At 43.0% G+C, this 22,356-nt stretch overlaps 1 protein-coding gene across 1 annotated transcript in view; it reads right to left on the bottom strand.

The window, feature by feature from the left end:
• The window catches only part of ROCK2 (Rho associated coiled-coil containing protein kinase 2), a 100,101-nt gene extending 79,750 nt beyond the window's left edge, over positions 1-20,351 (bottom strand). Inside the window, exon 1 of the mRNA XM_066386085.1 lies at positions 19,723-20,351. Within this exon, the coding sequence (XP_066242182.1) occupies positions 19,723-19,863 (141 nt within the window). The 5' untranslated portion in view covers positions 19,864-20,351. The remainder of the gene's footprint in view (positions 1-19,722) is intronic.
• Between the last annotated feature and the right edge of the window lie 2,005 nt (positions 20,352-22,356).

Raw genomic sequence — 22,356 nt, forward strand, 5'->3', positions numbered from 1 at the left:
ATAGTGTTGACCTGAGAGGCTGAGGTCCCAGGTTGGAGAGGTCACTGGTTTGAGCACTGGCTTACCAGCTTGAGCACGAGGTTGCCAGCTTGAGCACAACATGATCCCAAGGTCACTGGTCTAAGTGCAAAGGTCGTTGGCTTGCACAAGGGGTCACTGTCTTGGCTTTAGCTCCCAGTCAAGGAATTTATGAGAAGCAATCAATGAACAACTAAAGTGACGCAACTATAAGTTGATGCTTATCATCTCTCTCCTCCCTCTATCTCTGTCTTCCCTTCCTGTCTCGAAAGAAAGAGAGAGAAAAAGAAAGGAGAGAGAGAGAGAGAGAGAGAGAGAGAGAAAGGGGAAAAAGAAATGAGGGAGGGAGGGAGCAAGGGAAGAAAGAAAGAAAGGAGAAAGGAGGGAGGGACGGGGGAAGGGGAGAAGGAAGGAAGGAAGGGCGGAGGGAGGGAGGGAGGGAGGGAGGGAGGGAGGGAAGGGAGGAAGGGAGGGAATAAAAAAATTAAGATCACGGAATTTTAAATTTGTACTTGAACAATTCCATTTCTAGAAATCGATAAAAATATTCACATGCAGTGATACCCTGCGATACCAACAGACCAACATACAAATTTTTTAAGATACGAGCTGCAACTAGGTCTGTATTTTTGTTTGAGATCCGAGCAAAATTCCAAGATAGGAGTCATGATTCGGGAAGCTGCCGCTATTTGGCATGTTGGCGCACGGTTCCAGTATCGGCAGTTTGATAGATGAGTTGACTGACTTACGAGCTCGGTTACAGAACAAATCAAATTCGTATCTCAAGGTACCACTGTATATGCACAAAAATATGTACTGTAGCAATGTTTATAACAGAAGAAAACAACCTAAATGTCTATCAATATTGGTATAGTAAAATAAATTATGGCAAATTCAGATAATGAAATACTTCACAGCCTTTAAAAACAAATAAGTGAATTCTAAGTTCTGACTGGACAACCTCCAGAATAAATTTAAAAAGCCAATACAGAACAATAGGTATGGTATATTTGCATTTTGGTATTTAAAAAACCCTACAAGTATTAGAGGTGTTTTTTTTTAATTAATTTATTTATTTATTCATTTTTAGAGAGGAGAGAGAAACAGGGGAGGAGCTAGAAGCATCAACTCCCATATGTGCCTTGACCAGGCAAGCCCAGTTTAGAGGTTTTTATATGCAATGAAAACAGATATATTAGTGGTTCCCATTCCCATGAACTGCTACCGGTCCGTGGGCCATTTGATACCAGTCCACAGAGAAAGAATAAATAACTTACATTATTTCCATTTTATTTATATTTGTCTGAACAATGTTTTATTTTTTAAAAATGACCAGATTCCCTCTGTTACATCCATCTAAGACTCACTCTTGAGCTTGTCTCCATCACGTGATACATTTATCTGCCCCACCCTAAAGGCAAGTCCATGAAAATATTTTCTCACATTAAATCGGTCCACGGCCCAAAAAAGGTTGGGGACCACTGGGATATACCATTACGTTACATGTACAGAAAAAGGGAAAGGGATACACTAAAGCGTTACAAGTGCTTGTCTCCAAAGATTGAGATCAAGTAGAGAGGGCTAAGGAGAGAATTTATACCTATAAACACTTCTGTGAACTTTAATTTTTAGCAATTTATTTTTTTGATTTAGTGAGAGGAGGGGAGGCAGAGAAAGACTCCCACATGTGCCTGACCAGGATCCCCCTGCAAGCCCACTAGAGGGCAATGCTCTGCCCATCTGGGGTCCTTGCTCGGTTGCAACCAGAACCATTTTTTAGCACCTGAGGCAGAGGCCATGGAGCTGTCCTCAGAGCCTGGGGCCAACTCGCTCTAATCGAGAGCCATGGTTGCAGGAGGAGAAGGAAGAGAGAGAGGTGAGGGGGGTTAGGGTGGAGAAGCAGATGGGCGCTTCCCCTGTGTGTCCTGGCTGGGAATCAAACCCAGGACATCCACATGCTGGGCCAATGCTCTACCACTGAGTCAACCGGCCAGGGCCAACTTTAATTTTTAAAGTAGGCATGTATTACTTTTGTAGCTTAAAAAAATGAAGTTTCTTTTGTTTGTTTGTTTTAAGCTGACAAAGCAGGAAAGGAGAGGGTTGATTCCAGATAGATACAAAAGCAAAGAGTATAAAAATACATGGTACAGTTACCAGCAAAAAGCTGTTTGCCTCTCCTCTATTCCTGGTTCTGCTCACTCTCTTTCTCTTACATCTCTGAAGAAGCCTCTATCCCCCAAAGCCCATCACCTGCAAGACACACACTTGACCAAGATTTTGCTTCCCGATCCTAAGGGCCTTCCAAACCCCTCCCCCTCTTTTCCTTCTAACCCAGGAGACAGAGATAGGCACCTAAACACAGACAAACCACAAGACAGAAAGTAGTCTATGCTGAGGTCTCTATTCTAAGAAAAACCACTGAAATATATTTTTTAAAAATAGAAGTAGATAAAATTCATTTCCTAATTCATTAATGCCACGTCAGGGAAGTGTATAATGTATCACGACAACAGTGGCTACCAACAAGCTTCTCTTCACATTCATTTGAAATATGCCTGGATACTAATACAGTTTTTCCTCGCAATGGAAGTACAAATTCTAATTACGTAAGGTTGTTAAATGGTTGGCAAAAGACTTAAGACCCAGCTAGCTCTGTTACCAAATCCTAACTAAATTCTAAAATCAGCTTTGAAATTACATGATCAAAGAAAATGAAATAGTTGCTGATTACAATGGCCACCAATGCTGAATGATCGATCACATAATATACTACTATACTATTTGTATATGCTTTTCTACATAAAAATATAAATAGCCTGGTATGCCTAAAGACCAAAATCTGTATCAGAAGTAAGACAGAATATATGCAGTTTGCATCTTCCAAAGTATTTTTCATAGTTATTCCAAAACTTACCGTACCTTTATTATATGTAGGACAAAAGTTGCTTAAGTTATCTGCAGGTAAGAAATGGTAGTACAACCTGAATGCTCCTTCAAATCTTATGTGAAGCATGAATAACATTTTTGCAAGTGAATAGTGCAAAGGACTGAAAATTCTATTGTGACTGTTCTTTATGTTTATGTATCAGGATTACTGAAATTTTATATTACATAAGAACACCAGACTCTGTTTTGCTAGTTCAAAATCAAAACTACTCAAAAAGAATACACTTCAGCTGGAAAAAAGTGACACTTGAAATAGAACAGAATAACCGAATAACCAAAAAAAATGGATATGTGCAAATGTCCACCCATTACAACTAATTATGCTCAGTAAATTTAAAAAATAAGAATGCCAACTAATTTTCATTCACTGATTTTTATACTTTGGAGAACCTAGCATGTGCTGAGTCCTATGCTATCTCTTTGGGGACAAACAGTAACAGGTTAACATCAGGAGACTGATTCTGTATGCAGATGCCTTTTCAAAGACACAGGCAGAAACAACAGACATGTTTTTACAAAAAAGTCCATCAGCACTATGTAAAAAGCCTCAAGTTCTGGGCAGTTTACAGGACAATAGCGCACACAGTCAGTTTCCCACTGGACTTAAACCCACATCTTGAGGCAGACAGATATATAGAGTCTTATAAAATACCACTTGCAGTCAAGGAGATAATTAATAAAACATCTAATTAAGCAACACCAGACTTAGCCAGAGTTCTTTCCATTATACTACTCTGCTTTTTTAAAAATACACTTGAAAATAAGTCATTTCTCTACATTTTTATCCATCTTTACTACCGTAGACCAAAATAAATTCTTTTTTTTTTAATTTACTTTTTATTTTTATTTTTTTACTTTTATTTATTCATTTTAGAGAGGACAGAGAGAGACAGAGAGGAGAGAGAGACAGGAGGGAGGAGCTGGAAGCATCAACTCCCATATGTGCCTTGACCAGGCAAGCCCAGGGTTTCGAATCGGCGACCTCAGCATTTCCAGGTCGACGCTTTATCCACTGCGCCTCCACAGGTCAGGCGACCAAAATAAATTCTTAAGGAAAAAAAATATTATTTTTATTTTTTGTGACAGAGAGAGGGACAGACAGGGAAGACAGGGACAAAGAGACAGGGAGAGAGATGAGAAGCATCAATTCTTCTTTGTGGCACCTTAGTTGTTTATTGATTGCTTTCTCATATGTGCCTTGACTAGGGGGCTACAGCAGACAGTGACCCCTTGCTCAAACCAGCGACCTTGGGCTCAAGCTGATGAACCTGTGCTCAAGCTGGCGACCTCAGGGATTCGAACCTGGGCCCTCCACATCCCAGTCCAACACTCTATCCACAGTACCACCACCTGGTCAGTCAAAATTAACATATTTTCATATTAATCAATACACATTAAATATGATCCATTTTGACTTATTTTAATGAAATTTCACTTATAGAAAATGATTTGAAATAAGCAAGTCATTATTTGGATTTTTAAACCTTTAATAGATGTGTTGTAACTTGAACCCAAAACGAACAATTCTGTTTCTAAAAGAAAAAAGCAATATTGTAAAACACTATACCAGGGAGCTACATTCTCCATATTATCTTGAAAGACAAAATTTCCTATGCTAAAACGTGTAACAATCCCCTCTTCCCAACCCCCCAAAAATCAGTAATTAACTTTTTAGCCCTGGCAGGTTGGCTCAGCGGTAGAGCGTCGGCCTGGCGTGCAGAAGTCCCGGGTTCGATTCCCGGCTAGGGCACACAGGAGAGGCGCCCATCTGCTTCTCCACCCCTCCCCCTCTCCTTCCTCTCTGTCTCTCTCTTCCTCTCCCGCAGCCAAGGCTCCATTGGAGCAAAGATGGCCCGGGGGCTGGGGATGGCTCCTTGGCCTCTGCCCCAGGCGCTAGAGTGGCTCTGGTCGCAGCAGAGCGAGGCCCAGAAGGGGCAGAGCATCGCCCCCTGGTGGGCAGAGCGTCACCCCCTGGTGGGTGTGCCGGGTGGATCCCGGTTGGGCGCATGCGGGAGTCTGTCTGACTGTCTCTCCCCGTTTCCAGCTTCAGGAAAAAAAAAAAAAAAATTTACTCAGTGTTTTACTTTATGACTTTCCTCTAAAGAAAATTTCATAAGCCCATTTTGTACTAGTTTCCTTTTATTAGTTCTAAATTTAGTTTTATTTGTATCATCCATTGTTCTCCTATTACAGAAATGTCTCAAATATGAAAAACAAATCTGTTTTTGGTAATGTCTTCAATTTGTAATATTATAGCTTCCCCCTTTTTACAAAAATATACAGTTGTAGAAGAAACTGTTTTTTAGAACTACCAGCAAAATTCTTTTGCTAAGTTTTCTTGTTCTTTTATAGTGCATCATCTTTCTTTTGTGATTTAACTCTTCTTTAGCCTTAATATAACATTAACAAAACATTCATACTCTAACTTTAAATGTTGAAGTCATGAATTATATATTCCATTTAAGCTATAGTCAGAAATAATGCCTTAGAGTTTTTTTTAACAAGGACATACTATAACAAATCATAAAGTACCAAAATAAATAGCACTTTTTTCCAGTATTTAGAAATGCTGGTGGTACATCTTGTACACTGACTTATTATGAAATAGAGATTCTAATCACCAGATTGTAAGATGTTTCTAAATCAGAAAAGCACTTCTAATGAAATATTAGGACATGTAACAGACTTTTAAAGATAACTGTAAGCCCTGTGGCCAGGCACCTCAGTTAAGCATCAACCTGATGTGTAAAGGTTGCGGGTTCGATCCCTAGTCAGGGCACACAGGAACAGATTGATGTTTCTGTCTGTATTTCTCTCTCCTGTCTTCTCTAAAATCAATAAGTAAATTTTAAAAAAAGATAACTGTAGAAGTTTATTAAGTCATTGAAAGAAGGGCCACCCAGTTTCAAATTTGTTTCACATTTGTAGTTAGTTACCTTTCTATTTAGCAATGATTTGGAAAGAATGAATACATTTAAAAAGATAAATGTCACAAATCTTTATGGCTTTAAAGATACTCTTATTATGTATCATAAACATTAATTAATTGTGCCTTGGCCACAGTATGTGCAATTTTATTAGCCACAAGATAAAACAAAATCTACAAAAAGTAAGTTGGTAAAGATTTCAAATACTAAAAAGAGATAATAATTACAATGGCTCTAATTATTATCACAAGAATCAATAAATGTACATTTTAATTTTCAAATTTCTGAATTATGTATGTACTCCTTAATCATCAAAATTAAAATAGCCATGCAGCAGGAAATCTGATATACCATACCTTATCTATTGCCTACAAGTTTAGTCGTCTCTTAATTAATTTTAAATGATGTGAAAAAATTAGTAATTGCACCAAATGTGCATGTTTAAAAATCTAAAAATCTGAACAGTAACGTGTTATAAGATAATTACTTAATGTAACCAGTAACTTAAAGGCTGCTTTAAAAATAAAATTTCAAAATAGCTTAATTGATGGGCTTGAATATTTTACATTTTTTGCTTGCTTTTAAAGAGACTACAAAATAATTCCTGAATTTTATTATTGTTTTAAACACAGGCACAATCACAAATATACATACACCATCCTGCTTTAGGTGCTATGTGTGCTCTGAAGCACAATACATTTATTTCTAAAGCAAATCAACTGTCAAAGAGTAAACAAACTGTCACTATTTTTCCCATCACCATTACATGTAAAACATCAAAATTACATTATTTCCAGGCCAGTAAGTCTCTATAGACTGTATTTCTCACAGAAGAATAAGATTTCTATATTGAAATTTTATATTTTATCACAATAAAAAGTTTTTTGTTTTGTTTTGTTTTTGTATTTTTCTGAAGTTGGAAACGGGGAGAGACAGTCAGACAGACACTCCCCCACCCGGCACGCCCACCAGGGGCGAAGCTCTGCCCACCAGGGGGCGATGCTCTGCCCCTACGGGGCATCGCTCTGCAGCGACCAGAGCCACTCTAGCACCTGGGGCAGAGGCCAAGGAGCCATCCCCAGCGCCCGGGCCATCTTTGCTCCAATGGAGCCTTGGCTGCGGGAGGGGAAGAGAGAGATAGAGAGGAAGGAGAGGGGGAGGGGTGGAGAAGCAGATGGGCGCCTCTCCTGTGTGCCCTGGCCGGGAATCGAACCCGGGTCCCCCACACGCCAGGCCGACGCTCTACCGCTGAGCCAACCGGCCAGGGCCAATAAAAAGTTTTTTTATTACTATTTAGTGTATCTTGTCTCATTCTCCCTTCAGAAAAGCTTGGAAAATTAAATTTCCTTCCAAAATCACAAAGAGAGATTTGCTCTGATTCCTATGAAGCTCTAAAAGAAAATATAAAATGTGATGACTTGATATTTCAGAAGATCGTGTATCTGTCCACATGTCAGCCTTTCCCACAGATACAATATAGATCTCAGTAGTATTTGTTTTTGGTTTCCTCAGTCAGTACACAAAACAACACCTAGTGTTTCTCAGACTTGGACCTATAGATTAGCTGCATCAGAATCGCTTGAGATGCTTGTTTAAATGCCAACTCCTGGCCCCTACAGACCATCTAAATCAGAAGCTCTGACACCATTCCCACCACGCATCCTAGCTGTGATTCTGGCTTCCATCAGATAATTCTGACTTTCTGACTTCATCCAAACCTCAAGGAGCCACAAAACTAAAGGAAGAAAAAAGGAAGTATTCTCCTTTTCTCAGATACATTTGGGACCCAACTGCCCCTCAGCCAATCTTTGAATTACAATATTGCACCCCTCAGCTCAATGGTTCCAACACTTTCATGCACTTGGAGAATAACCTGCGGAACTTTTCAACTCCTGGTCCCCAGGTCCCACCACACAGCAATTATATTAGAATGTCTGGGGGGGAAAGCCTGTCTTTAAAATATATATATATTTATAAAATTTTATTTACTCATTTTAGAGAAGGGGGAGGGGGGGAGGAGGTCAGGCCAGTCTTTAATATTTCTAAACATCTCCAGTTGAGACCTATGTCTAAACCACGGTTTGGAAATCACTGCCTAAAGTACTGAATTTAACAGATACAGATTAGAAAACTCTTACCTTAAAAAGAACCAGGAACAGAGAACCCAGAAATAAACCCACAGCTCTATGGACAACTGATATTTGACAAAGGAGGTAAGAGCATACAATGGAGTAAAGACAGCCTCTTTAATAAATGGTGTTGGGAAAATTGAACAGCTACCTTCAAAAAAAAGGAAACTAGACTACCAACTTACACCATTCACAAAAATAAACTCAAAATGGATAAAAGACTTAAATGTCAGTCGTGAAACCATAAGCATCTTAGAAGAAAACATAGGCAGTAAGCTCTCCGACCTCTCTCGCAGCGATATATTGATATTTGCCAATTTATCTCCACAGGGAAGTGAAATAAAAGACAGGATAAACAAATGGGACTCTATCAAACTAAAAAGCTTTTGCACAGCTAAAAATAAGAACAGAATAAAAAGACAAACTATACAATGAGAGAACATATTTGACAATACATCTGATAAGGGGTTAATAACCAAAATTTATAAAGAACTTGTAAATCTCAACACCAGGAAGACAAACAATCCAATCAAAAAATGGGAAAAAGAAATGAATAGACACGTCTCCAAAGAGGACATACAGATGGCCAATAGGCATATGAAAAAATGCTCAACATCACTAATCATTAGAGAAATGCAAATTAAAACCACAATGAGATATCATCTCACACCAGTCAGAATGGCGCTCATCAACAAAACAACACAGAGTAAGTGCTGGCGAGGATGTGGAGAAAAGGGAACCCTCCTGCACTGCTGGTGGGAATGCAGACTGGTGCAGCCTCTGTGGAAAACAGTATGGAGATTACTCAAAAAACTGAAAATTGAACTGCCTTTTGACCCAGCTATCCCACTTTTAGGAATATACCCCAAGAACACCATAGAACTGCTCCAAAAGGAGAAATGCACCCCCCATGTTTGTGGCAGCATTATTCACAATAGCAAAGATCTGGAAAGAACCAAAGTGTCCGTCAGAGGACGAGTGGATTAAAAAGCTTTGGTACATATATACTATGGAATACTACTCAGCCATAAGAAATGATGACATCAGATCATTTACAATAACATGGATGGACCTTGATAACATTATACAGAGTGAAATAAATAAATCAGAAAAAACTAAGAACTATATGAATCCATACATAGATGGGACATAAAAATGAGACTCAGAGACATGGACAAGAGTGTGGGGGTTACGGGGGGGGGGGGGGAGATGGGGCGAGGAAGGAGAGAGAGGTCGTGGGGGGAGGGGAGGGACACAAAGAAAACCAGATAGAAGGTGACAGAAGACAATTTGACTTTGGGTGAGGGGTATGCAGTATAATCAAATGTCAAAATAATCTGGAGAAGTTTTCTCTCAACATATGTACCCTGGTTTATCAATGTCACTGCATTAAATTTAATAATAAAAATTTTTCAAATACAAAAAAAAAAGAACCAGGATGTAAAGTATGTGGACATTAAATTATATTTTTAAACTCCCAGATACACACGCACATACACACACACACACACACACTTCTTTCTATTTCAATTTAGTAGGAGAAATATTTTCAGTGCATTGATTAAAGCTCCTTTAAGATTACTTTTTTTGAATGTTAAGACAAAAAAAATTGTTTCCCATTGAATACAATATAGGATCATAGCATGCACCAAAAGTTCAGAGAAAAGTTCATTATTTTATTTGCACATTAATTTGTGAGTGTTTTGAGAACTATAATTATTGAGAAGCCAAAATTCAAATATTCAAAGTTCCTGTTTTAGATATTTAAAAGAAACTCTGAATACCCAAACAAATATTTCTAAATTTAGAATAGTTGCAATATTATTAACACTTTTTATTTTGCTTTTTTTTTCATTTTTTATTTATTGATTTTAGACAGAGAGAAAAGGAGAGAAAGACACAGGAACATTAATTTGTTCCTGTGTGTGCCCTGACCAGGGATTGAACCGTCAAGCTCCGTGCCTTGGGGCAACACTCTAACCAACTGAGCTATCTGGCCAGGGCTATATTTTGCATTATCTCTTTTGCGTACACACACACACACACACACACACACACACACACACACGAGAGAGAGAGAGAGAGAGAGAGAGAGAGAGAGAGAGAGAGAGAGAGAGAGAGAGATATGAGAAGCACCAACTTGGGAGTTATGGCACTTCGTTCATTGATTGCTTTCTCCTGCATGCCTTGAGGAGGTTGGGGGTGGGTTCCAGTAAAGTCAGTGACCCCTTGCTCAAGCCAGTGACCCCTTACTCAAGCCAGCAACCTTTGGGCTCAAGCCAGCAACCATGGGGTTATGTTTATGATTCCACACTCAAGCTGGTGACTCCCGCGCTCAAGCTAAGAACCTGAGGGTTTCAAACCTGGGTCCTCAGTGTCCCAGGTCAACACTCTGACTGCGCCACCGCCTGTCAGGCTATTTTGCACTACCTCTTTTCCCAGTTTCTGACTTGGTATCTCACTTCTTTGAAATAAAATTATAATTGTTATATTTTTTCCTCTAATCATTACTAATTCCTATAGGTGCGATTGTATGGCCTATTAGCACTTGATGAAATCTAATGGTTCACAGAGAAATAAATTTTAAATATTTATTCTTTCAACAAAGGCAAACTAGTCAACCATAACACCATTTTTAATCACTTAACTTCTACTTGAACTTAATTCACCATGTAACACAATAAAATATGGCCATATATATTCAAATGAATAAAAGTACAAAGTGCCACAAATGTAACTTTATAATGTTATTCCAAAATGGTGAAACATTTTTCAAAATCATACTAACATTTATACATCTTATAATTTAAATATTTCTGCAGGCGTTTCACATAGAAAATCACATTTCACTAGAGCTTGCAGACCTCAAAGTTCATGACAACTGTTCTAGTGCATTTTTAGAAAAATAAATATCACTCCAACCAAAAATATTTTACATTCTTCTTTCTTGGCCTGACCTGTGGTGGCGCAGTGGATAAAGCCTCGACCTGGAATGCTGAGGTTGCTGGTTCAAAACCCTGGGCTTGCCCGGTCAAGACACATATGGGAGTTGAAGCTTCCTGCTCCTCCCCCACTTCGCGCGCGTGCGCTCTCTCTCTCTCTCCTCTAAAATGAATAAATAAATAAAAATAAAAACAAAAACATTCTTCTTTCTTTTATTTTTTTTTTTTTTTTTTCCTGAAGCTGGAAACAGGGAGAGACAGTCAGACAGACTCCCGCATGCACCCGACCAGGATCCACCTGGCACGCCCACCAGGGGCGACGCTCTGCCCACCAGGGGGCGATGCTCTGCCCCTCCGGGGCGTCGCCATGTTGCGACCAGAGCCACTCTAGCGCCTGGGGCAGAGGCCAAGGAGCCATCCCCAGCGCCCGGGCCATCCTTGCTCCAATGGAGCCTTGGCTGCGGGAGGGGAAGAGAGAGACAGAGAGGAAGGAGGGGGTGGGGGTGGAGAAGCAAATGGGCGCTTCTCCTTATGTGCCCTGGCCGGGAATCGAACCCGGGTCCCCCGCACTCCAGGCCGACGCTCTACCGCTGAGCCAACCGGCCAGGGCCTCTTTTATTTTTTTTTAACATCAATTTGTTGTCCCACTTCATTTATGCCCTGATTGGGAATTGAATCTGCAACCTAGGCCTATGGGGACGACGTTCTAATCAACTGAGCTCCCCAGCCAGGGCCTAATTCTTCTTTAATATACATATTTAGGCATCTTAAATTGTAAATGAATTATCTCCTAAAATTTTCTCCACTATTCAAATGTCCCATAGGTGATTATATTTAATAAAAACTCAAAAAAATGCAATCATCTAAACTAAAGCTAAAGAAGAAACTTCAATTTCAATAAACATGCTTCAAAAAATTAATACTAAGCCTGACCAGGCAGTGGCGCAGTGGATAGAGCATCGGACTGCAATGCAGAGGACCCGGGTTCGAGACCCCAAGGTCGCCAGCTTGAGTGTGGGCTCATCTAGTTTGAGGAAAAGCCCACCAGCTTGAACCCAGGGTTGCTGGCTCCAGCAAGGGGTTACTCGGTCTGCTGAAGGCCCGCCGTCAAGGCACATATGAGAAAGCAATCAATGAACAACTAAGGTGTTGCAACGCGCAATGAAAAACTAATGATTGATGCTTCTCATCTCTCTCCGTTCCTGTCTGTCTCTGACTCACTCTCTGTCTCTGTAAAAATAAATAAATAAATAAAAATTTTAAAAAAAATTAATACTAACAATTGTTTCCTAGTCTTTATGTAGAACAGAAAAGTATAAAGACCAATGTTGGGTCAAGATGAGAGAAATAAGTTTAGAAGCCTACTCAACATGCTCGAAATAATCAAAAATAAAAAAGATGATGGAGAAACATTAAAAGGACATACATTTAAGTCCAGTACTTCAATTTGATCTGTAGCTTAGAAATCACCCAGCTAATAAAGACTGCCATTCTCAGGGTCTACACGACTCAACAAGGCTCATTCATTATTTAGAAACAAAAGGTACCAAAGCAAGGTTTTTTTTTGGGGGGGGGGGGTAGTATTAATTAGGCCTTTCTAGTGGCAACTGTAGTCAGTAGGGTAGTTCCTCCTACAAAGGACTCCCATCTGTATTTATTTGTATTGTTTTTAAATATTGAAATTGGCTGGTGGTATACAAAATGAAATTCCTTTTACTAGACCACACTCATGGTACATTAGTAAAAATCAAAAGAACAAGCAAAATTAACAAGCACGTGAAACAGTGCTCAGCTTCATCTATCATTAGTAAAATGTACAATGTCTGTAATCACGTAACACTGTTCTCTCAGGACGTGGGGAAACTGCAGCCCTCATACATTGCTGGTGGGAACATAAAATAGTGCAGACACTTTGGAGAAGTTTGTCAGTTTCTTAAAAGGTTAAGCATCAGGCCCTGGCCGGTTGGCTCAGCGGTGGAGCGTCGGCCTGGCGTGCAGGAGTCCCGGGTTCGATTCTCGGCCAGGGCACACAGGAGAAGTGCCCATCTGCTTCTCCACCCCCCACTCTCCTTCCTCTCTGTCTCTCTCTTTCCCTCCCGCAGCCGAGGCTCCACTGGAGCAAAGATTGCCTGGGCGCTGAGGATGGCTCTGTGGCCTCTGCCTCGGGCGCTAGAATGGCTCTGGATGCAACAGAGTGACACCCCAAAGGGGCAGAGCATCGCCCCCTGGTGGGCATGCCGGGTGGATCCCGGTCAGGCGCATTCAGGAGTCTGTCTGACTGCCTCCCCGTTTCCAGCTTCGGAAAAATGAAAAGAAAAAAAAAGAAAGGGTTAAGCATCAACTTACCATATGACCCAGTCATCCTACTCCTTGAAATTAAGCCAAGAGAAGTAAAAACATATGTTTACACATATGGTGAATTCATAAACTAAATGTGGTATATCTACATAATGGAGTACTGTTCAGGAATTAAAAAGAAAATAGTGATATATGCTACAGCATAGATGAACCTCAAAGAAATTATGCTAGGTGAAAGAAGCCCGAGCAAACGACTACATATTGCATGGTTCTATTTGTATGGAATTTCCAGAAAAGAAAAACTAGACAGAAAACAGATCAATGGTTGGGCTGGAAGCAAGGACTACTGCAAGCATGCTCAAGCACATTTGGGGGGATTAATGAAAATGGAGTGTGATGACTGTTGCACAACTCTGTATTTATTAAAAATCAGTACATTTCTTACAATAAATAATTTTTTTTAGGTGAAAGAAGGGAAGATAGTAAGGCAGACTCCCGCATGTATCCCAACAGAGATCTACCCAGCAGTCCCATCTGGGGCCAATGCTCAAGTACTGAGCTATTTGTATAGTGCCTGAGAGCTCCAAGCGACCTATCCTCAGCACCCAGGGCCATGGCCACGCTGGAACCAATCGAGCCACTGGCTGTGGGAGGGGAAAAGGGAGAAAAGGGGGAGGAGGAGGGAAAGAAAAGCAGATGGTCACTTCTCCTGTGTACCCTGACCGAAAACCAAACGTGGGATGTCCATAGACCCAGCCAATGCTCTATCCACTGAGCCATCAGCCAGGGCCACAATGGGTAATTTTTGTAGTATGTATATTATACCTCAATAAAAAGAAATAGTAAAACTAGTAAACGATACCTATGTTAAAAATCCCTGCTGACTACATTCAACTCCTAGACCTTTATTTCTGAACTAACTATAAGCACAAATAAGAGATTGAAACATGCCTTGTCAATTGCACTACATCTGCAGGCTACTGTTTATTCATGGAACAATTATCAAGGACTTAGAGAAAGCAAGATACTATGTATCGCTCTCCTTTGTCTGCTACTGAACACCACTAGTAGATGTAAAAGGAAAACTACCAAAACTCCAAATTCCCTTACTGTAACTGTTTTAAATATGATGCAAAGGAACCAAGAAAAAGTAAGCATCTGGTTTTATTAGAAAAAGAAGAAACAGATGATTATACACACGTGGGCAAAAGTAGTTTTACGGTTGTATCATATTAATAATACAATAATTAGTAAATAATAATACAAGAATAAACTGTTTTTGTAAACCTTTTGCCCACCCCTGTATTTTTGGGGGGAGAAACTGGGAGAGAAAGACAGAGACACGAACATCGAGTTGTTCCTGTATGTGCCCCGACCTGGGACTGTACCCGCAACCTCTGCACTTCCAAACAATGCTACAACCAACCAAGCTAACTAACTAGGGTTTAACCTGTATTTTAAAGCTAAATAAAACTGCTAGCAATCAGAATGTTTGACAATATCTGAAAAATGTTTAAAGTAGTCATTCAAAGTGATCTGTAATAACATTAAAAATTTTTTGTTGTTGATTTTAGAGAGAGGAAAGAGAGAGAGAGACAGACAGGGGGAGTAGTGGGGAGCATCAGCTCGTAGTTGCTTCCGGCATGTGCACTGACCAGACAAGCCTGGGGTTTCAAACCGGTGACCTCAGCATTCCAGGTCAATGCTTTATCCACTGCGCCACCACAGGTCAGGTCAGAGTGTTATATATAATATTTAAAAAAACTTTTTTTTATTGATTTTAGAGAAAGAGGGAGAAGGAAAGAGAAGGAGAGAAGAAGGAAGGGAGGGAAGGAAGGAGCGAGTGAGAAATGGAAGAAGGAGGGCAAAGAGGGAGAAGGAGAGAGAAAAAGCAAGAGGGAGAGAGAGGGAGGAAAAGGGACAGACAGATATGATGGGAACATGGATCTGTTCCTGTATGTGCCCTGACCGGGGACTGAACCAGCAATCTTCCTCTGTGCTTCAGGATGATGCTCTAACTAACCAAGCCATCTGGCCAGGGCATAATAACACTCTTGATTTCTGTTCAGACTCTCTCATGCCCTTTGGTTTGGGTTTTACTTTTATTAACAAATATTGCCTTAATTATTAATAACAGCCAATATGCATTTTAAAGAATCTGACTCTGTGAACATACACCAGAATTTCAACGGCTCTTCCTTAGGAAGTGCGGTTTCAACACAGGCACAGCTAGGTACATAAGAAGGAACTGGATATGACTAACCAGAAGAGAAGCTAGTGGGTAAAAGGAACAGATGACACAGATTAATGATAAAGGCTAGTCATCCCCCCACACGAAGTGTCTTTACTTCACCTAAAACACTGAATAAACTTAGCTTAAATCCTTTCCAAGACAAACTCTTTCGGCACAATACAGAAAATATCCAAATAATAATTTGTTTTTCCTGCTTGATCTCCAATTAATTCTACCACCCAAACCTATTCTCTCTGCATATACAGATGTTTACTTGTCCGCCTTCCTATAGATAAAAACAAGTAACAGAAACTTAGATCAAAATGTTTCTTGGGGAAGTACTTTAACATCTCTTCAAGGAGGGATAGATTTCTACAGGTAACTCCTATTTACTATAAAAAAGAATTGAAAAAAGGAAAAAAAAAGAATTGTTCGTTCTTTCAACAAATACTTACAGGACACAACAATAAGAAAACAAAAATGACCCATCTCCTAAAAGAGCCTGTATTCAGTCCATCAAATAAACTAAAAAAAAACAAGGAGTATGTATGTAAGAGGACCACAGTATATTAAACGCTCCTCAGCACAATTATCCAGAGGGTTAAGCTAAAAGCCAACCATGCTCTGCCATTTCCATCTCAATAAAGCAAGGCTGGAGGAGGGTGCTATTCTTTCTGATGGCATAAAAGACAACCCCAATAACAAATTGTTAGACATCAGTTCCAAGTCTATAATCTTTTAAAAATAATAAAAGAAATTAGCTATTAAATGAACTTTTAAAGTATAAGGCACTTTATAAATCTGAATAAACAATCCATACCATACCAAAATTAATCAACAAACCATATAATCATTCTTGGACTTAGAAACATTCCTCAAAAGATTATAAATGATGAACCAAAAACAAATCTCAGTATTTCCTTTTCGTCACACAAACATGCGTGAAGAGAAATACTAACCATTGTGAGCCAAATGCTTTTCAAAGGTAAGTGAGGGTAATTTGGACAATCAACTGCAGAATTTGCCTGACCAGGCGGTGGCGCAGTGGATAGAGCGTCGGACTGGGATGCAGAGGACCCAGGTTGGAGACCCCGAGGTCGCCAGCTTGAGCGCGGGCTCATCTGGCTTTAGCAAAAAGCTCACCAGCTTGGACCCAAGGTAGCTAGCTCCAGCAAGGGGTTACTTGGTCTGCTGAAGGCCCATGGTCAAGGCACATATGAGAAAGCAATCAATGAAGTGATGATTGATGCTTCTCATCTCTCTCCCTTCCTGTCTGTCTGTCCCTATCTATCCCTCTCTCTATCTCTCTGTCCCTGTAAAACAACTACAACAAAAAACAACTAAGGTGTTGCAACGAAAAACTGATGATTGAAAACTGATGATTGATGCTTCTCATCTCTCCGTTCCTGTCTGTCTGTCCCTATCTATCCCACTCTCTGTCTCTGTAAAAAATAAAAAAATTTTAAAAAACTGCAGAATTTACAAATATATTCCCATAATTTAATCATACTTTAAAGAGAGGGGGGAAAAGGACAGATAAGAGGAAAGGAGAATGACTCTAATCAAGGACAAAATGAGAAGAGGCAGTTTTAGTAAAACCCCAAATGCCACCATGCCTTCACATCGATTTAAATATTAAGCTCCATATGAGCTAACCTACCAGTGGAAAATGTTATTTTGTGTTTTCCCCAAAAACTATAACAAAATTGCTCTGAGTTATTCACATTCTCTTCACCAGTAGCCCTTATTACTAACAGTTCATACATACATATTTTTAATGTCAGCACAGAATAGGATTTTAAGTATAGTCGTAAAGTAGCATTTCCATGAAGAAACTCAAGAGGGACAAAATAGAGACCAAACCCATAATCATTACACTCTCTCTCTCCCCCCAAGCACCACTCTCTAAATAGAAAGTTTTATTAAGATACAGAGCTATAAACAGAGGCAGGCTCCCAATTAATGTTTTGGGACTCTAATACTAGTCAAACCTTCTGATAAAATTTTTGTACCCCTACTTCATACTTTCCATCAGAATTCCAAATGAAATAAAAATAAATTAAAAATAAAACCATTATAGTACTACAAGAAAATTCAGGTACATGATATCATATTATTTGTCCTACGCATGACATCTTAGCCAGAAATCACTCTACAATGAGAAGATAAATCTGACTACATGCAGTTTCTAATATTCACCAAGTATTTTTTCAAATGACAAAGCATATGTACACTGTAATTTTATTATTTTTATATTTTAATTTTTTCAGGCATATATATTTATACCAAAATGGTAACTTAAACAGAGGCTAACTCTGTGAGACTATATATAGGGGGGACAAAAGTAGGTTTACAGTTGTTCGTATCAAAAATAATACAATAATTAGTAAATAATAATACAAGAATAAACTGTTTCATGTACTCACAACTGTAAACCTACTTTTGCCTCATCCTAAGTGTAAAACTACTTTTGCCCCATTCTGTATTTAAACAACTAAAAACAGCAATAATAAAGTCTGATGCTGTCAATTCTCGTAACTGTAATATATCACCTTAACAAAAGTGTAAAATGTATTGGCTGTATATATTGATTAGTGGTCAACAAATGAATGGACTGAATTGCTTACTGAGTATGAGTGATGTTTCAGTTTTTAAAATGGTCTTCATTTTAATAATTTAGGTAACCCTTTAATAAAACAGGATGCATATCACAAGTACAAATAGCTTAGGTTCAAGCTCAGAATAACCCTGATAACTATGATTAACACCAGTAAAGACTCAGGAAATGAAATTGTAAGAAACTTCTATCTGGGATTGAATATGAACCTGATGAATACTTGAGATTTGCTGTGCTATTTTTAACTGAACTTTCTGGCCTTAGGTCAAAGTTTTGCAAGCAAAATACCACAGTGAAAATGCTGGGAGAGAAGCCCAGAGTCTCCACTTTGGCTTAAGAAAAGCTATGCCCTTCCTCAAACCAATCCCACCGCCAACTGAAGACTTCTACAGAGGGCGTCATGCTACCGGGAAACCACACCAACCCTCCTGTGAAAATCAGCGACAGAAAACGTCAAACGCGTCTGACACAACACAGGACATCTCTACGTCCTGCACACTAGATGTGCGCGCTTCAGTCAGTTCCTGCACTTTGGTCAAACAGCACTGAGTCACTCTGCAAATGATTCCAGAAACCTCAAAGGATAACCAACTGCTTCTCAAGAAAAGTCAGTCCCTGGAAAGGGAGGAGACAGTGTTTCTCATCGTGGAAGTCACTAGCTTTCTCCCGGCAGAAAAAAGAACTGAACAGGAGTCCTGGTGAAGAATACATAAAACAATCCAAGGATCACCCACTCGGATTCCAGTCCTCCAGAGTTCTCCGATAACCGGAGTATCTTTCTCACTGTCTTATCCTCCTCAGAGTAAAAATCCACACCCCCTTATCCCACAAATGCATCTCCACTGCAGGCTGATCAAACAGTCTGTGCAGTGCAGTCGTCTACCCTGACAAACACAAGAATCACTCAAGCATTCAGCACCGCATTTCTAATCTGTAAGGCACGATCCTCTCCCGATCCACAGCCAAGCAGCCAACTCACTTGTCGGGGGCTACCGATCGGGGTTTCAAAGGCCGTCATCGGAAAGATACGCAAGGAAAAACATTGCGCTCCAGAGTTCAGATTGACCCTGCAGCTCCGGCGCTAACATCTCGGATAACTTAATTTACCGAAATTAAAAAGCACTAAGTTGCAATTATAAATGTCCCAAGACGACTGGGAACAGGCAAACATCAGCTATGCGCTGCAAGACTTTCGGCTCTTGGTCATGTACCCCAGATAAGGAGGTACTTACTCCCAATAGGGACCGCATCGCGACTGTCCCTCGCGGGGACTCCAGTCCCACGCAGCATGACACTCTTTGACACTGGCCAGCCTGCGGTACGGGGGACAGCAAGTCCCCCCCCCCCCGACCTCCCCACACTGGAGGTGGCCGGGGAGGAGAACTGGGGTGTTTCCTCCTGGCGCTCCAGGGAAGGGGCCATCGAGGAAGAAGCGAAGGTGGAACTCCGCTCCTGGAACTTGGCCGCAGAAGTGTAGGGTCGCTGACCCGGACCCGGCTGCCGGAAGCGGGGCGGGGTGGGGCGAGACCTACCGCACGGATGGGTGGGCACAGAGGGGAACGGGGCAGAGGGAGGTCTGAGCTGCGAGCAGGCAGGGCTCCCGGCCACCTACCAGCAGGCTCTCCACGTTGATGGGCGAGCGAGGGTCTCGGATCAAGGCCTCCAGCTTCCTCTGGCGGCTGGCGTCCGCCCCGTCCCCCGACACGTCCTCGGGGGCGCCGGGCATTTTCCCCGTCGGCGGGGGCCGGCTCATGCCGCCGCCGGGCCCGCAATCCCGCTGCCCGCGCTCCGGCCTCGGGGCCTAGCGCCGCCCCCGACCCGCCGGCTCCGGGCGGGGCTCCGGCCGGGCCCACTGCCCGCCTCTCGCTCCGGTTCCGGGGCTCCGCAACGCTCCGGGGCCTGGCGCTGTGCAGGGGGCCGCCCCGGCCCGAGCGGCGCGGAGCAGGCGGCGGCGTCCCCGCCCCTCCGCGCGATTCGCGCCCCGGTCCGCTCCTCCGCGCGGCGCGCGGCCCCGCACGACTCCGAGGGCGGGAGCGGGAAAGCAGGGTCCGAGCGCCCCGCCCTGCCGGGACCTGCGGAGGCTGAAACCCAGGCTCAGATAGCTACGGCCGCCGCCGGCCCGCACCCATGGTCGCCGCCAGCTGCCCCAGTCCCACCAGCCTCCTGCCCGCACACACTCCCGCGCGGTGCCCGTCTCCAGCCGCGCGCAGCCGCTACCCACAAGCCCCTCGGGCCGCGGCCGCCGGCGCGCGCCCCCGCTCGCCCCGCCCCGCCCCGGCTGTGCGCGCCCCCTCGCCTCGGTCTGGCTGTGCGCGCCCCCGCTCGCCCCGCCCTGGCCCGGCAGTGCGCCCCCTCGCCCCACCCCGGGCTGTGCGCGCCCCGTTCGCCCCGCCCCGCTGTGCACGCTCCCGCGCGCGCCCGTTCCCCGCCCTCCGACCTCCGCCTCCTCTCGCCTCGTCTCGCCCCTTTTCCTCCTTTTTTTTCGCTTCCTCCTGTGCGCGCCGCTGCGCACTTTTCCATTTTGTCCCTCCTTCCCCGCTGCCTCATCCCCTTTCTGAGTTCTTAGAGGGGAGACGGCCGGGCGTGCGGTCACCGCCAGCCTTGACCCGCCAGGCTCCGCCGGGGGGAGGGGAGAGCGCGCCCGGAGCTCGCGCCGGCCCTCGCCCCGCTCTGGCCCGCCCGGGACCGACGCCACTGTGCCCGAGGCGGGAGCGGGGGTGGGGGCGAGGGGTGTGAATGGGTCCGCGCCCCCACCCCCGCCAGGCTCCGGCTGACTCAGCGCCCAGCTATGCGGGTCTTGCATCACTCGCGCCCAAATAATAGCGACCGCCAGCCGCTGCCCTCTCGCCTGCAGAGCGCTGATCCAGCGAGGGGCCTGCCTGGGCCGCGGAGACCTTCCTGGGAAGGCCGGGAGGGTATGCCGGGAGTGGGGACCCAGGAGAGGATCGGGGTTGGAATCTTAACCCTGGGGCAGGAGCGCCTGGCAGAGTGCCTTCCGGCCCCAGGGCACAAGTCCTGGAATCCCGAAAACCTTTCCGCGCCTGCCTTACAGTCCTGCCCCAGCCTGGGCTGGAGCCCTAACCCAAAACGACAAGAGGGCGATAGAAAGACGCTTCCCATCCATCCGCAGGCCTTCGCGAGGCCCTTGACTTCTGGGGGGGGCGGAAGAGGGGCGGTTCTAGGGACCAATCCCCCACATTCCTGGCCCATGCCATGGGCCAGGTCCACCCAGAGCGCAAGCTGAAAAATATGTGCCAAGAGCTATAAAACTGTTCATTGAACCCCTTTGACCCAGTAAACCCATTTAAGGAAGTATATTTCCAAGGAAATGATCCAAAGGGGGAAAGGAGGGGGGCAAACTTGTATAAAGATGTTTATAGCAGGGCTATTCAGAATGTTCATAATGGCCAAAACCTGGGAACGAGCCCAGTTGTCCAGCCATTGGGGGAGAATCCAAACAAGCTCTGTCACATTAACAGAAAGAATCCTGGCATGTATTCAGGATGCCTGGCAAACATTGAAACATGTATGGGAAATAAGGTGAAATGAAACAATAAATACAAAATAGTTTGTACCCACCATGTAAAACTGTACAGTGAGCGACTGTAAGAATGGAAGAAGAATACAGTCTTTTTTTAAGTGGGATGCTTTTTAATCTAAAGATGCTAAAGAGAACAATAAAATCTCAATAATTGAAAAACTGTACTAAGTTAGATGGGGCACTCCAAAAAAGCTACAATCTGATACCCATTAAGTAATGAGCCTTGAGCTCCATTCTCACTGGCGTGTCAGAGATAAGCCCGCATTTGGCAACTTCGTTGTAAAGCCCTGCGGTTGTACAAGTACAGTAACATTTTAATCAGTAAGTGTAGCAGGAGCCTCATCTTTCCTTTGGGTTAAAGCCATTCTCGCTTGGACTTAGGCAGGAGTCCCCACAGGATCCATCCAACACAAGCTTTTTCCTCAGATAATTAACACTGACTTCTGGTCAAAAGGTAAGTCCTTTAGGTCTGTAGCAGGGGTCTCCAAACTTTTTACACAGGGGGCCAGTTCACTGTTCCTCAGACCATTGGAGGGCCGCCACATACAGTGCTCCTCTCACTGACCACCAGTGAAAGAGGTGCCCCTTCCAGAAGTGCAGCAGGGAGCGGGATAAATGGCCTCAGGGGGCCGCATGCGCCCCGTGGGCCAGTAGTTTGGGGACGCCTGGTCTTGACTCATTCGTATCTCCACAGACCATACCAAG

The sequence above is a fragment of the Saccopteryx leptura genome, chromosome 5 (assembly GCF_036850995.1).
Source record: "Saccopteryx leptura isolate mSacLep1 chromosome 5, mSacLep1_pri_phased_curated, whole genome shotgun sequence".
NCBI lineage: Eukaryota > Metazoa > Chordata > Mammalia > Chiroptera > Emballonuridae > Saccopteryx > Saccopteryx leptura.